This window comes from Zalophus californianus, chromosome 12 (genome assembly GCF_009762305.2).
Source record: "Zalophus californianus isolate mZalCal1 chromosome 12, mZalCal1.pri.v2, whole genome shotgun sequence".
NCBI classification, from domain to species: Eukaryota; Metazoa; Chordata; class Mammalia; order Carnivora; family Otariidae; genus Zalophus; species Zalophus californianus.
Window position 1 is genome coordinate 71,577,844 of NC_045606.1, and position 15,000 is coordinate 71,592,843.

The 15,000-nt window shown below is 35.6% G+C and overlaps 1 protein-coding gene across 1 annotated transcript in view; it reads left to right on the plus strand.

The window, feature by feature from the left end:
* The window catches only part of FOXP2 (forkhead box P2), a 553,196-nt gene that overhangs the window by 490,749 nt on the left and 47,447 nt on the right, over positions 1-15,000 (plus strand). Inside the window, exons 11-12 of the mRNA XM_027574472.2 lie at positions 10,254-10,467; positions 12,247-12,351. Coding sequence (XP_027430273.1) covers positions 10,254-10,467; positions 12,247-12,351 — 319 coding nt within the window. The remainder of the gene's footprint in view (positions 1-10,253; positions 10,468-12,246; positions 12,352-15,000) is intronic.

Here is a 15,000-nt window from a genome sequence, read left to right on the forward strand (position 1 = left end):
TGCAGAGAATTAGATGAGTGGGAAGGCTAACAACACTCCATTTAACAAAAGTGAGCTGAAAGGAGTTTTGGTGGAGAACTGATTAAAAAAAAAAAAAGATAGAGGTTCCTAATCTTCACACTGAAACTCTCACATATATGAAAGAGTCTGTATTTCTACAAAGCATATTCTAGTCCAAGTTATGCTTTATAGGACCCCATCATATGTCATGGGACCAGATTGATCTTATTTTCTCTAAAATAAAATTGCCTGTGCATATATTGTAAAAGTTATAGCTTCACAAAGCTGCCAACTGTATTCTTATTTGCTTTTCTGATAAGAAAACTTTGGATGGAATTTGATAATACAATAATATGGTACAATAATACACTATAAATTATACAATTGTATATATTCATCATTTGACTCAACTTTGGGGAAATGGAAAGCATTCTTAGTTTAAAAAAAGATAATGGTAAACAAAATGACTCCCTGGGTGCTAAAATTCTTAGTACAGGTTATAGTCAAATTTATCATTAAACTTCATAAAAGCACATTTCTGATTTGCATTTGGATTTTGTTGGAGTGAACATTAATCCAAATGGACTTTAATTATATTTGTTACAAAGGGATTCACATTGTAGTAGTATTTTTTGTTCATTTTTCTGACTCAGTAGGACATACTGAAGAAAATCAAGGGGCGCCTGGGTGGCTCTGTCGGTTAAACGTCCGACTCAGACTCATGATTTTGTCTCAGGTTATGATCTCAGGGTTGTGAGATCGAGCCCCACGTCCGGCTCAGAGCTGGGTGTAGAATCTGCTTGAGATTCTCTCCTTCTGCCCCTCTGCCCCCTCGGGCTCTCTCTCTCTCAAATAAATAAATCTTAAAAAAAAAAAATCAAGAACAATTAAATAGAAAAAATAAAATTAGGCAAATAAAAGACAGTCTTTAAAATGCACACAATTTTGTTTAGGGCACATGAAATTTAAATTTTTGTAGTAAATATTTTTCTCTTTATTTATCAAATTACTGTCTTCGTGGCATATTTTTCCCAGAATCCCCTACTTCCCTTGACTTCAGATCCTCTAATTCACCTGACTGAATCACTCCTAGGCAATCAAGAAAGATAAAGTTTACATAGTGAAAGAAAAACAAGGCAATAAACCCACTTTTCTGCACCATTCCAAAGAGAATTGGAATAAATCATGGTGTCACCGGGCCCGTGAATGTTCTATTCATAAACTATTGTTCTCTGCAAAAATAAATACAATTTGAGGACAAATGACGAAATAAGTTTAAAGAAAAGAAAGCTGTGTATAAATTAATTCAACATAAACATTGATTTCTTTGGTAGAGACTACACTAAAACAGAAGCAATAAATTTATCTCATTGGTTTTTTTTCAATAAAATTTATATAAAAATCTATATTTAGGATCTAACCATATAAGAATCTCCTCAGTAGAAAGAAGCATGAGGTACCATGATTTTATTTGAGTAAAACCATTGAAACAAACACTTCAAGAAAGTTTAAAACAGATGTTCACAGAAGCAAAATGTAATTTAAGTAGAATATTCTTCCAAGACAAGCATACAAATATCTTGCCAAATAAGGAAATTTATTATGATATAACCATTTTAATAGTTTTCAAATAAAAATTTTCTTATTTCTGAGCTTTTTTTATAGAATTATCATTTTTTTCCTTTTTTTCTATTTGACTCACCAGCCAAACACAGGCAGAATGCGTCAGATAAACCAGCTATAGTAAAGGAACATAATTTCATAGGGTGGTGCTGGAATCCCAAAGTTGGAATGGAAGAAAGTAAAAAAGTAATTGTTAGATAGTGTAAGCCTGGAATTATTTCTGCTCTAGCCACTGGTTATTTCAGATAAAAATATTTTAAATATTTTAAACATTTTTATTATCAGTTTCCCAGTTCACTTTGCACCAAGTTTTTGGTTGGTTGATTGATTAGCCATGAAACCAAGTAGGATTTATACATGATGATCTCACTGTGCCTTTAAAAATATGCCATATTTGAAGTATTTATCCCCATGATTTAACACAGCCTCCTCAGGCTACTTTTTAAAGTTCCAACTTCTTTCAACCATATATAAAATAAGTGTATGAGAATGAGACAGAAGTAACAAAATTATAATAATTTTTGATAAGAGTAGGAGATTTATAGACATTTTTTTCTGTATTGCAAAATGATGTAATGTATCGTACCACCCTTTAAAGTAAATTATTTTAAGTATTAAGCATTTAAAGTCATCATGAATATTACTGTAATATTGGATTTTAATGTAAAAGAGGCAATGAAATTACCATCTCTAAATGCACATATGGAGTGACTGTAGGTATACAGAAATCAAATACAGAAGGATGGATTTGTAAATCAATATCAAATAAAATACTGATTATGAAGCTGTTTACTCCATGGATAGTACAGTGTATATGTCAGCTAGTAATTACTTCGTGACACATTATTGTGATCCAGTACCACTGTCTATAGGTAATAGGAAATTATTGTGCATACACTTCAAACTTTTGATATGTTTTGACATGAGATAGAAGTCACTGTATTCCAATACACAGTATAGTCACAGGCTTCCTATGACTACAGGAACTAAAATATATGTGGTTAAAACTTTCATTACAACTTTCTACGTGTTTTTGAATTTATAAAACTGATTTAAAACGTAACGCTTCTGTGACCAGTCTGAAAGACCAAACAGGGAATGCTAAGATATCTAGCCAGCACTAGTTTGGACTAACACCTTCTAGAACTCGATGAGTTGGGAATGAGAGAACTGTTGAATAATAAATAAATTGAAATATTTTAAAATAAAATATAATAATGTCCTTTATGCTGAGTTAGGAATGTGCTCAAGTTTGTCTTTAGGATGAGTATTCGGCCAAAATCAGCTATTTAGCTTTGACTCATTCTCTGCTTATGGAAATCTAAATAGCCAAATGCCTGTTTCAGCATCACTTCTTGCATCTTGATTTTTTGCCTAATCTGTGGTCATGTGCTTGCAGAGACTGCCGTTGTATCTAATCAGGGTAACAGTGTCAGCAATACGAACAATGCATGTTGTGCAGAATTATTGTTGGCATCTTAGTATTCCCTTTTAAATACCAATCTCCAATTTGTGACTTGGAGGGAAACTCTCCTTTGGGGTTTTACATGTGAAAACTCCATCAGTGAGCTGAAGTTTACATGTACATTTATTACTGCAGTAATAAAACTTTGCAAAGTTAACCATGAATGCTGTTAATTTTATGTATAAAAACTAACTTACGGGGCACCTGGGTGGCTCAGTCGTTAGGCGTCTGCCTTCGGCTTGGGTCATGGTCCCAGGGTCCTGGAATTGAGCCCTGTGCCGGCTCTCAGCTCAGCGGGAAGCCTGCTTCTCCCTCTCCCACTCTCCCTGCTTGTGTTCCCTCTCTCACTGTGTCTCTCTCTGTCAAATAAATAAATAAAATCTTAAAAAAAAAAAAAAGCTGACTTACGAGCCTGGGTGGCTCAGTCAGTTAAGCAACCGACTCTTGATTTCAGCTCAGATCATGATCTCAGGGTCGTGAAATCAGGTCCCGTGTGGGGCTCCAAGCTAGGTGTGGAACCTGCTTAAGATTCTCTCTCTCCCTCTTACTCTGCCCACCCCACCCTCCCTCTCTAAAAAAAAAAAAAAAAGAAAGAAAGAAAACAGGAAGACTAACTTACAAAACGTTAAATACATAGGGAAATATTAAGAGGGTTGAGTTAATTTTTGAGAAGATGTAAATAAGATAGATGGAGACTAAATTATATCATAATTCTAATTGTCCCATAATTGGTATACTCGCATGCATACATTAAAGTGAATTTATCTCCATTTAAGCCATAAGTCTTTTTAAAGTTCTGTTTGTCACTTCTTTGTATCTTGAAGGAGGACTCCAAAGCAGAATGTTAACTTTGCCGTATTAAAGTTTCATGATGGGGAAAACTGAGAAAGTGATGGGTTTTTTTAATAAAATAATCAAACTTACAAAATGTAGCCTATAAAAATTTTAATAGTGAAATCATAGAAGGAATTTTTTTATATATCAGATGTATTGCAGTATCCCAAAAGTTCCTTCTTTAGTGGAGATATTTGCCTTTGCTCTCAATTTTAGCCAAATAGCTGTTTTACTCCTTCTAACTCAGCATTTGGGCAAAATATACTCGGTGCACCTCTCATTAAACATACATTTTAGAGACGGGCACTATACCGGCCAGTTAAAGTAGGCCCCCAGTCAAATATAAGTCAATAATATGTTAGGTTTGGCAAATTATAAATGAACACATAGATCTCTGAAGGGTAGCCTCTGGAGAGAAGAAGGAAGCAGAGAGGTGAGGGTGGGTAGGGAAATTTAATTTTGCAGCGTATAACCTTCTCTACAATTCAGTTATTTTGGCCATGTGCATATACTAGTGTTTTTTAATGTACAATTTAAGATGAAAAGTGAAAATTACCTGATAATAGTTCAATAATTCAGATTATTAAATATCAAATTATTTTCATAAAATATATGAATGATACAACTATTTCTACCAAAATTTGCTTTTATTACTTTTAATTATAAGTAACCCTAGAACATAAGCAGAGTACTATTAAATAAGATAAGCTAATTTTAGAAATCATCGTAGACTGACTTTACATCATAATGTATAAAAATTATTTATTTAATATTAAAAATTAATTAGTAGACCTAGAAAATGAAAGGACATTGAAAGACTCTTTCATTTTTGAGTGAGAAAAAGCTGCTAATGTAATTTTTACAAATAAGTAAAGCCATTGAAATTTTTAAACCTTGTGTGCCCCAAGGATGTATAATCTAGATGTGAATTATCAAATTTTAATTAATTCTTAGCACAGCGCCTTGTCACCCAGTAGTTACTCCACAAACTCTGAATCCAGGATTAAGGAATTATTGTTTAATTGCTTTACCTGTGGTATTACATGTGATTTGATTAGGAATTCATCCTTTTATTCACTCAACTTCCAGAAAAACAAAGCTGTCATGCTTATTTGTAGTACTGGCAGCTGAACGAGAGCAAGCCCAAGTCATCATCCCAAAGCCATCTCCCATTATCATTTCTTGATTTTTTGTCATCATGGAATTTTAATTTTAAAATTGCATAATCATACAACTTTTTGGCACTAGGATTGTCTATACTTATCCTTGAAATAAGTGGCTAAGAAACTTGAATCATCCTTACTTAAGATTGTAGGTTGACTATCAGTCCACTGATTCCCAGCTTGCCAGCACCCTAGTGTTCCGGGCACTTGAACAACTCAGTATTCATTGAGCTTTCACACACAGTGGGCACTCCTACAGGCACTGGGGACAAAGCAGTCAAGAAAACGAACAAAAATCCCTGCCACCAAAAAACTTACGTTATAAATTAAGTAACATATAGAGTGGTAAGTGCTAAGGAAAAAAAAAAAAAACCTTGAAAAGTCAGGATAGGACAAAAGAAAGAAACCGCAGGAAATGGGTGGGGTTGAACTTGTAGACGGGATGGCCAGGGACGGAGTCCTGGAAAGAGGTTATGTGAGCAATGACCTAAAAATGTGAGAAGCCCTGCCACACATTAGCTCTAGAGCTAGTTACTCAACTTTTCTGTTCCTCAGTGTCCTCATCTCAAAAATGGGTATAACAATAGCAGCCTGGGGTCTTAGATTAGCTCCGAAGTGTGGAAAAGAGTGACTGGTATTCAGAAGCGCTGGGTAAGTTTCTAATAAAACAGAGACGAAGACTGAGTTGGGGGTCAGAGAAGCTGAATAAACAGAAGCTTAGTTTTGAAGTAAGCTAATTTTGGGGGGGGGGGGAATCTTCAAGTTTATAAATAGGCAGCCTGCAGTTCAAGGGATGGGGCTGGAGATCACTTAATTAATCCTAAGCCTACACCCAGTATTTAAAACTGAAATAAATTAGTAATTGTAAAAAGAGTCTGTTCTTGTTGTTTTTCTTTTTATCCTCAAATGGCTTTGTAAAACACTGAGTTAAACAAGAGACTCAAGTTTTTTGGTATTTTTGTTGTTGTTCCTAGACATCTTGGAACTGATGTACACGTTAACATTAGTCATGAGTCTCCAAGATAGGGACCATAGACCTCTTCGATCTCTTCGATTAGGAGTGTTTAGAAGAGTACTGTTGCATAGAACGTGGTTTAGGCCATATAAACGTGTTCTAGTACTGCCTGAAAAATCAGTTAATTCTTGCAAATCAAGAGAACTTCAAAACTCACAGAACTTTCAAAATCTGCAAAACTGATTGGTTCATTGTTTCATAGTCATAGTTTTGTATCCATAGAAAAGAGCTAAGCAAATTGTAGATGGGAATACTGTTTTATAAGCAATGTGATAGTTTGCTTTTAACGATTTTCCTCCCAAATTATCTGCATATCGGAATCCTGTGTAGAGCTTCAGAAGCAGACGGATACTGTGTCCTACCTCCAGAAATTGTGATCTCATTGGTTTGGGCTATGGTCAGGGCATCGGAAGTTTTAAAACGTCTGCAAGTGAGTCTTATATGCAGACACTTTAGAGAATCTCTTTTGGACATCATCTATTCTCTGCCCCTTATCTATAACCTTTTTTTTTTTAAGATTTTATTTATTTATTTGACAGAGAGAGACACAGTGAGAGCGGGAACACAAGCAGGGGGAGTGGGAAATGGAGAAGCAGGCTTCCCGCGGAGCAGGGAGCCCGATGTGGGGCTCAATCCCAGGACCCTGGGAAAATGACCTGAGCCAAAGGCAGACGTTTAACGACTGAGCCACCCAGGGGCCACTCTTATCTATAATCTTTAAAAACCATTTCTTTCTTTGGTTAATTAAGGGTCCTTATTTGGATCATGAACAGGTGGCTTATTCATCAAATGTTTATGTGCTTAGTATTTGTTGCCATATCATTGTGATATCATGCTGATACTACTAATTTTCAACACAAATGAATAGTGTAAGAGAAGTCTGCTTTTAAAAGGTAAGTGGATATTTAGGTTAACTAAATTGATAAAATTCAAAAACTAAATTATTAATAACATCTTTAACTGATATAGTCTCTAAAAACATCTAAGAGTCTTCAGCCAAGATATAAAATTTTAGCAAAATCAGCTAGTACCGTTTATAATCCTTTAGACTTTGGCCTTATGGGATGGCAGTGTTCATGAATACTGTGCCCTTCAAGAGCCACAGAACTTCCTTGTGAAAATCCAAATGCCTTTAAGAACGGTGTGAATCTGTGATAATCAATTAAATCAACTACTGTTTATTGAGCACATACCAGGCACTGCTCTCAGCACTGGGGATAGGTGGGTCAAGTAAGAAATCCCTACTCTTACCAGTTTAAGATTACATTATAGTAGAGGGAGACTGATGATAACAGGTAAAACAAACAAACAAAAAATAGAGTTTCAGAGACTGATGAATGATTTAAAGACAAAGCAGGGTGAGGTGATAGAGAATGCTAGAAGGCAAGGCGGGGCGGGGGGGCAGTGGTTGCTAGGGTGGTCGGACACCTCTCAGAGGAAGTGACCCTTGAATCCTCAGGGTGAAGGGAGTGAGGAGACATTGGGAAGATCTGCGACAGAGTCACCTGTGCTGTGGGAGAGTCAGAGCAAAAGCTAGCAAAGGAGCAAACATTCGATGCATTTAAGATGCAGAAGAAAGCTAGGGATAACAGAGCGAGATGTAGAAAGCAAGCAACAGATGAGGTCAGAGAGGCAGGCAAGACCCAGGCAATAAACGCTAGCACCTCACAGGCCGCAGTAGGGTTTTTTTTTGTTTTTTGTTCCCCTTCTTTCTTGTTGTGTTTTTTTCCCAAAGTGTTCTAGAAGGGCATCGGAGGCTTTCCCTGGAAAGCGCAACGGCCTACTTTACATTTAAAGCGATAAATTTGGGCTGATATCTGAAGAGTGGCAAATGGTAGCAGGGCAAGGGGAAAGCAGGAAGGCAGGAAAGGAGAGCCATGGTTTGGGCAAGAGCTGATGGTGGGGGAGAGAGGCCGAGTCAGATGGTGAGAGCTCCCATGCAGAAGATGGGTGGATGCAATCAGGAAAGAGGATTTGCTAGGGGAGCGTTGCTGGGAGGACGCTTAACTCATACAGACAGGGAATCAAAAAGTTACAGTCAGAAAAGTTTCAGAATCCTAGGTTAAAGCTAGAGCTAAAGCAATAATTAATGATCTTTAAAAAAAAAAACAAAAAAGATTTTATTTATTTGACAGAGAGAGACACCGCGAGAGAGGGAACACAAGCAGGGGGAGTGGGAGAGAGAGAAGCAGGCTCTCCACTGAGCAGGGAGCCCGATGTGGGGCTCGATCCCAGGACCCCGGGATCATGACCTGAGCCGAAGGCAGACGCTTAACGACTGAGCCACTGAGGCGCCCCAATTAATGATCTTTATATAGAAATTATTTCCTATGTAACCGAGAAATACCTTCCTTTATTAAGCCATTCTCTTTTATACAGGAAAAATAGCTTTTAATAACTGGAAACCTGAATTAGCCTGCCTTTTCTTCAATCTTAGCTGTTTTAAAAACTTCAGGAGCCAGAATCACCAAAATGATAGCTTTCAGGAAAACTGTCTGTAAGAAATCGTGATAGGCATAGCAATTTAAGGTTACCACAGTGATGAATAATTTGACCAGAAGTTATGTTTGAAGCAGTGAGAATTCTTCTGTCACTTTGGGCTACTTACCCCAATGTCTGGATTGATGATTTTTCTACTTGCAGGGGTAGGGGTGAGAGGGCTCACTCTCCTCGCCATCATGTTCTGTTATCATCCCCTAGTCTCCCCTGCCTGTTCCGTCCTGCTCCTCTCCCACACACCTCTGGACTGATCCGCATCACTCAGAGCATCTGAGGTAGCAGGGTGGGCGTAGTTTGACGAGTACTCCCACTCTCATGGTAGACGTTGTAAATGAACATAATAATAAAGCACCTAGACTGTGGAGCCACAGTGCATTGGGTTCGGATTCTGTACACTAGTTATGAGCGTAGTGATTTGGTAACATCTTTCATCTTTCTAAATCTCCATGCCATGCCCTCGTCTGTAAATTGTAATGATTCCTAACATCAGGTGAGGTTAATTGAGATTTTGAATGTAAAGCACCAGACTATAGCAGATGCTGAATAAGGGATAGCAATCATTAATTACAACTGCATTTCCCCCTGTATATCTTTGATTCAGTAGTTTTTGTATTTTTAATATCATATTTTCAGAGCAAAGGCATTCAAATCAGACTGCCTGGATTTAAATCAAAGCTCTACCACACAGAAGCTTTGTGACCTGGGATACATTTTTGAACCTCTCTCACTTTGTTTCCTTATCCATGAACTGGTTAAAATATAGTTATCGACGCCATTGGATTTAGTGAGTATTAAGAAGCATAAGGCATAGAAAGAATACACGAAGGCATAGTACTTGGCACATATAAGTACTATTTTATAAGTCAAATACTGTAAACAATAATCTCTCAATTCCTTATTTCAAAATTATAGTTAAAAGCTAAAGCATTTTGTCTTGATTTTCTGTTTTCTTTCGTCATAAATCTGATAAATTTGTATAATCTGAACCAGGGTGTTGTTTAAAAATGAGTAGTTCATTTATTCTGTCGGTCATAAAATGAGGTTTCTGTATTATCTGCTTAATTGGTCCATGTAGGTAATCATATTGGCTTATTTAGCACCTCCAAGTGAAACTCAATTATTTTGTTTGCCTGTCTGAGAAAGAGCAAACTAAAACTTTGTCAAAGTTAATTGTCAAATGTATTTTCCATCTAAGTTGAATGTTTACTGTTTTTCCCTGACGTCTTTTTCCTGACATTTTTGTTTATCCTGCTCACCCCTCTTTTTCTTTTTCATTTCTTTTGATATATCTCATTTCCAATTCTATTTCTTTTTCAGTTCCTCACTGATAAAAACTTAATATTAGCAATAAGTAAAAGCTGCTGTTAAAAGTTGAATAAGTTTAATTTTCAAATAGAACTTGCTGGGTTTTTCCATTAATCCTTGATATTATTTCCAATAGGATCACTCCCTACCATTCCCAAATTGGTAGTCTTGAGCAAATAACTGATTATTCACGAGAAAGGCTACGGTGCTGATGGTGTAAGGTTTATTATTGTATATTAATTATGCTGGTAACATCACTTTTGCTGTTGGCATTAATCCGGTAATAATACTAAGCTTGTTATATGAACTTTACCTTGTTTTATTAGTGGGGCTTTCTTTCGTTTTATAGCCGGCTTAAGTCCTGCTGAGATTCAGCAGTTATGGAAAGAAGTGACTGGAGTTCACAGTATGGAAGACAATGGCATTAAACATGGAGGGCTAGACCTCACTACTAACAATTCCTCCTCGACTACCTCCTCCACCACTTCCAAAGCATCACCACCAATAACCCATCATTCCATAGTGAATGGACAGTCTTCAGTCCTAAGTGCAAGGCGGGACAGGTAAATCTCATGAGATTTATTCTATATTTATCTGTCACGAACTTTTACTTCCACCATGCATAAAACTGAAAATTATGAATTGTACTTAACAGGGGCAGAGTGTATAGGACAAATTAAATAGAAACCTTTAGATTATTTATCTTATATATTATTTTCATTACAGAAAACAGTTCACATACTTGCAGTTTGATGGATTTGGTGGGGAATTTGCCTGAAGAAAGTTATTTTTTAATAAGTGCATGTGGAATTATTGTGTCAACATTATTTTTATGGCTAATATGTTGTGATGAACCAGATTGCTGAAATGAGAATATTTTACCATTTTTAAACTTAAGAACCCCTTTTGAATAAATAAAGGTGCATCCATATCCCCCCTTAGCATATGTTTTAAAACATGTGCTTAATATGTGTTTAAGAACACATCCGTAGATATCAGAGAATCAATATATGTAAGGATATAAACACAGGTGTAATAAACCAGAAGATAGAATATCTGGTTTGCCTTTTTTGTTAGTGTAGCATGATGGAATTTATAAATATATAAACATAAACTTATGGTGGTAACTGAATAAATTTGACTCAAAATTCATAAGGAAAAATTACTTGATTTCAGTTACCAACATTGAATTATGTTAGATGATTTTCAACTTACTGTTTTACTTTAGTTGTATAAAAATTGCCCTTGTAAAAGGAGCACCCATGTACTTTTGTCCATTTACTTCCATTCATTTAAGCATAAAGCCATCTAATCAGGTTCCTTTAAAGTAATTTACATAAAATATATAAGCTAAAACATTGCTCAACATGAAAAATATCTTTTTAAGGGATGAAACATAAGTTCAGGATTTCTTAACAGAGTGACTTAGGCTCCTGTGGCATTTAGCTGTAAAGACTACATATTTGAGTGGAGTGGATTGATAGTATTCTGTTGTATAATATGAGTATCTGCCTAGCGGCAACAAATTCTTTCTCCTAAACAAATTTTTTTTAGAGAAACATATATTTGATTACAGTACAGTTTAAAATAGGATGCTGGAATTTGGTGGTGTTTCTGATCTTCATTTGAGTATCATGAAAAATTTTTCTTGTTAATTTTCATTATTATAAAATGGTATGCTTCTGAATGGTTCCATGCTGTTGTTTTAATTGAGATTAATTTGATGATTATATATTGCAGAAGTTGGTTGATTTTTCTAGGATCCCTCTATCTGACATAATACTCCTTTATCAAAAGTCTTTGATGATTATGGAAGGATATATCTAATGAATACTGTTCCAAAGTAGAATTTTTTTAATCAGCTGTAACTAATGGAAATATAATATATGGTCCACACATAAATATTAAGCAATTTAAATGATCCGAAAGGTCCATATCATCTTTAAAAAAGAGCATTTCAAAAATCTTATGGTGGCTGTCCTATTACCTCCTTAAAAACACAGGTTTATTTCACTTGACCACATATGAACATATATTTTTTATTTAGAGGTAAATGTTACATTAAGGTCATATGGCAAGATTAGCATATGATATTATACAGTCCTCTTAGTTTTTCATCCTTTATTAACAGTCATCTTTGGCTCTATTTCTCCTCTAATTGGAACATCATCTAGCCTTGGCAGTTGAACTATTCAATAGAACGATTAAATTTTTCTGACTGCTCTGAGCTGAATTGACCTGTTTTGACCTGTTTGTCACTGATCGTAACCTGACAGGCGCTAGCAGCCTGCAACGATTATGGCTTTTTGAGATGAATCTGACGCCGTGTTCTTTTGCTACAGCTCGTCACACGAGGAGACTGGGGCTTCTCACACTCTGTACGGCCATGGAGTTTGCAAATGGCCAGGCTGTGAAAGCATTTGTGAAGATTTTGGACAGTTTTTAAAGTAGGTTTCTTACCTTTTTCAGGGAGGGGGGTGGATTATGTAGGAGTGTTAGGCACATTGTTGTAAATAAACAAGACAAAGCTGAAAGGAGGTAGTCAAAGTCCATCATCAGGCACACTGCGCTTTCTGTGTGTTCCAACAAGTGCATGACCGAAGTCAGGCTAAGAAGGTGACCTTGTCTTTACATCTTCATCAAAATATTTTACAAATCATTCAACAGAGGTTTTTGAATGAATGGAAAATAGTAGCCTACAGTAATAGTGTCATTAATTATTAGGAGACAAGTACAGGCTTCACTTAAATTTCCAAGTTTTTTTTTTTAAGATTTTATTCATTCATTTGACAGAGAGAGACACAGCGAGAGAGGGAACACAAGCAGGGGGCGTGGGGGAGGGAGAAGCAGGCCTCCCGCTGAGCAGGGAGCCTGACTCGGGGCTCGATCCCAGGACCCTAGGACCATGACCTGAGCTGAAGGCAGACGCCTAACAACTGAGCCACCCAGGTGCCCCAAATTTCCAACTTTTTAATAAAAATTTTAAGTAAAATTACATGAGGAATCATAGAATATATATAATTTCAAACAGACATATTTTATGGGTTTATTTTTTTTTAATCGCAAGCTTGCTCTTCCTTACTTTAAATAATGATGTTTAACATACATATATTTAACAGTAAGAATGATGACATGAAAGTTAAAAGAGGCTAAAATTTTAAGAAATAAATCTATTTCATCTACATTGTTACTTATTGCTCTCAGAATCAGAGGGCAATGTGCATGGCTGTGTATTTGTATGGTAAATTACATGGCTTCTCTAGCTTAAAATAAAAATTTGGTGTACCCTTAATTTCTTCATACAGTGATAAATATTTTTTTAATTTTAAGAGGTTCCTTTGCAAATGAGAATATCCATCTACTATGAAGCATTTTCCATGCACAATTCTGCTATACAAGAGATCTAAACAGAGAGCTACAGATAGGTTTATGGAGATGAGTAACTTCACAGGCTGAGACTCTTATGTTGTCATGGAGCAGCTAACAGGGTGAATGAACTGTTTCATGCTTCATCAACAATTAAGTTAATTAGCTCATTTGAAATTGCACTGCTTTGTTGCCAGGATGTTGGCAGAAACATCAAAAAGATGTGTTTACAAATGGTAGACTACAGGGTATAGAGTAAAAGCACCTTAACAACAAGGCGCAAGTACTTGGCACCATAATAACTTTATAACGGAATTACAGTAAGACTTCCACAGGGATTTTTTTCAACTTTTTTCCATTTCTGACCAATGAAAAGAAAATTTGCTTCCTATATTACTTTGGCATTTGTAAATGGCCTTAAATAAAAATTTGCACTGCTGTTATACCGGAACAGTAGTGAGCTACCATTTTGTTGGGTATGAAAACTGATTCCACTGTTCTAGGCAAAGAGGGCATTTCAAATGTTAGGTAACTTTGCTCAAGTTTTCCTCTCTAAGAAAATAGCATTTGTTAAAACAAAGACAAAATATAGGGACATTAATTTTTAACAGCTAATTTCATATTTCTTCATTCGAATATACTCATCCTTATCAAAATGTTATGTTATTCCTTATCATTAAGATTCTTAAGAGGACTGTTGCTACTATTTCTTAAATATGGTCACTTCAGCCATAGAACTAGCCCAGTCACCATTTTATTGCTCCAAGTTGTTCTCGCTGACAAAATTAAGAGTAAGTTTTTAAGAAAATATACATATTTTTCCTTCAGTGTCATTTCCTTTATAGCACATGGAAAGGAACACACTTATTCATCTCAAATATTTTTATATATATATATATTTATTACTAACAAACAGATGAATATGAACCCTCATTTTACCCTCCATGGTTCTTTTTCACATTCATGCTAGTATGTTTTAGAAACTAAGAGAAACTATAGGGGGGTGGGGGTAAAAAAAAAAAAAAAAGAAAAGAAAGAAAGAAATTACAATTAAAAAAAGCATTTCCTTTCAATTAAATACCAACTTTGGTTCCAAAGACTATTTTTCCAACCCATTAACTTTATAGAGATGACAGAACAAATGACAGTAGATTGTAAGGTCTTTCTTTTAGTCCATTTTTGTTATGATATGCTTTAGGTTCTCTTACTCAGAGATCTGTGATAAATTCTGTTAATAGAGGTACTGCCCGGTGCTGCAAAAAAGTATGTATTAGATACATTTCTCTGCCGGTATTGTCTTCTTTCTTAACATGTGTGGGAAATTTAAGAAGACATAATATATTTTATTAAGTTAATCAAGTTCAGTTATTCAGAGAAAAGTTTAGTGTCTGTGTGGAAAGTGAAATGAGGAAGACACCACCACTAATGTGAATTTTCTTGGAAAGAAGATTTTGCTTTTCTTTTGTAATACTGGGGAGAATTGAGTCTAAGGAGAAAAGCATGTCAAACAAGTCAAAAAGCTGTGAAAGGTTTTTAGCTCCCAGTTTTGTTTACTCTTCTCCAGAAACTTTATATCCAGTGTTTATTATAAAACGTTTTCTGAGAAAATATTGTTGTGGCATTTTTATTTCTGAAATGCACTCAAAATAAATGTATAGCTTGAGCTTTACTCTGGTATCAGACAACGTACCTGTCAGTTTGAGATAAAAGGAATCCATTCGTTATTACTA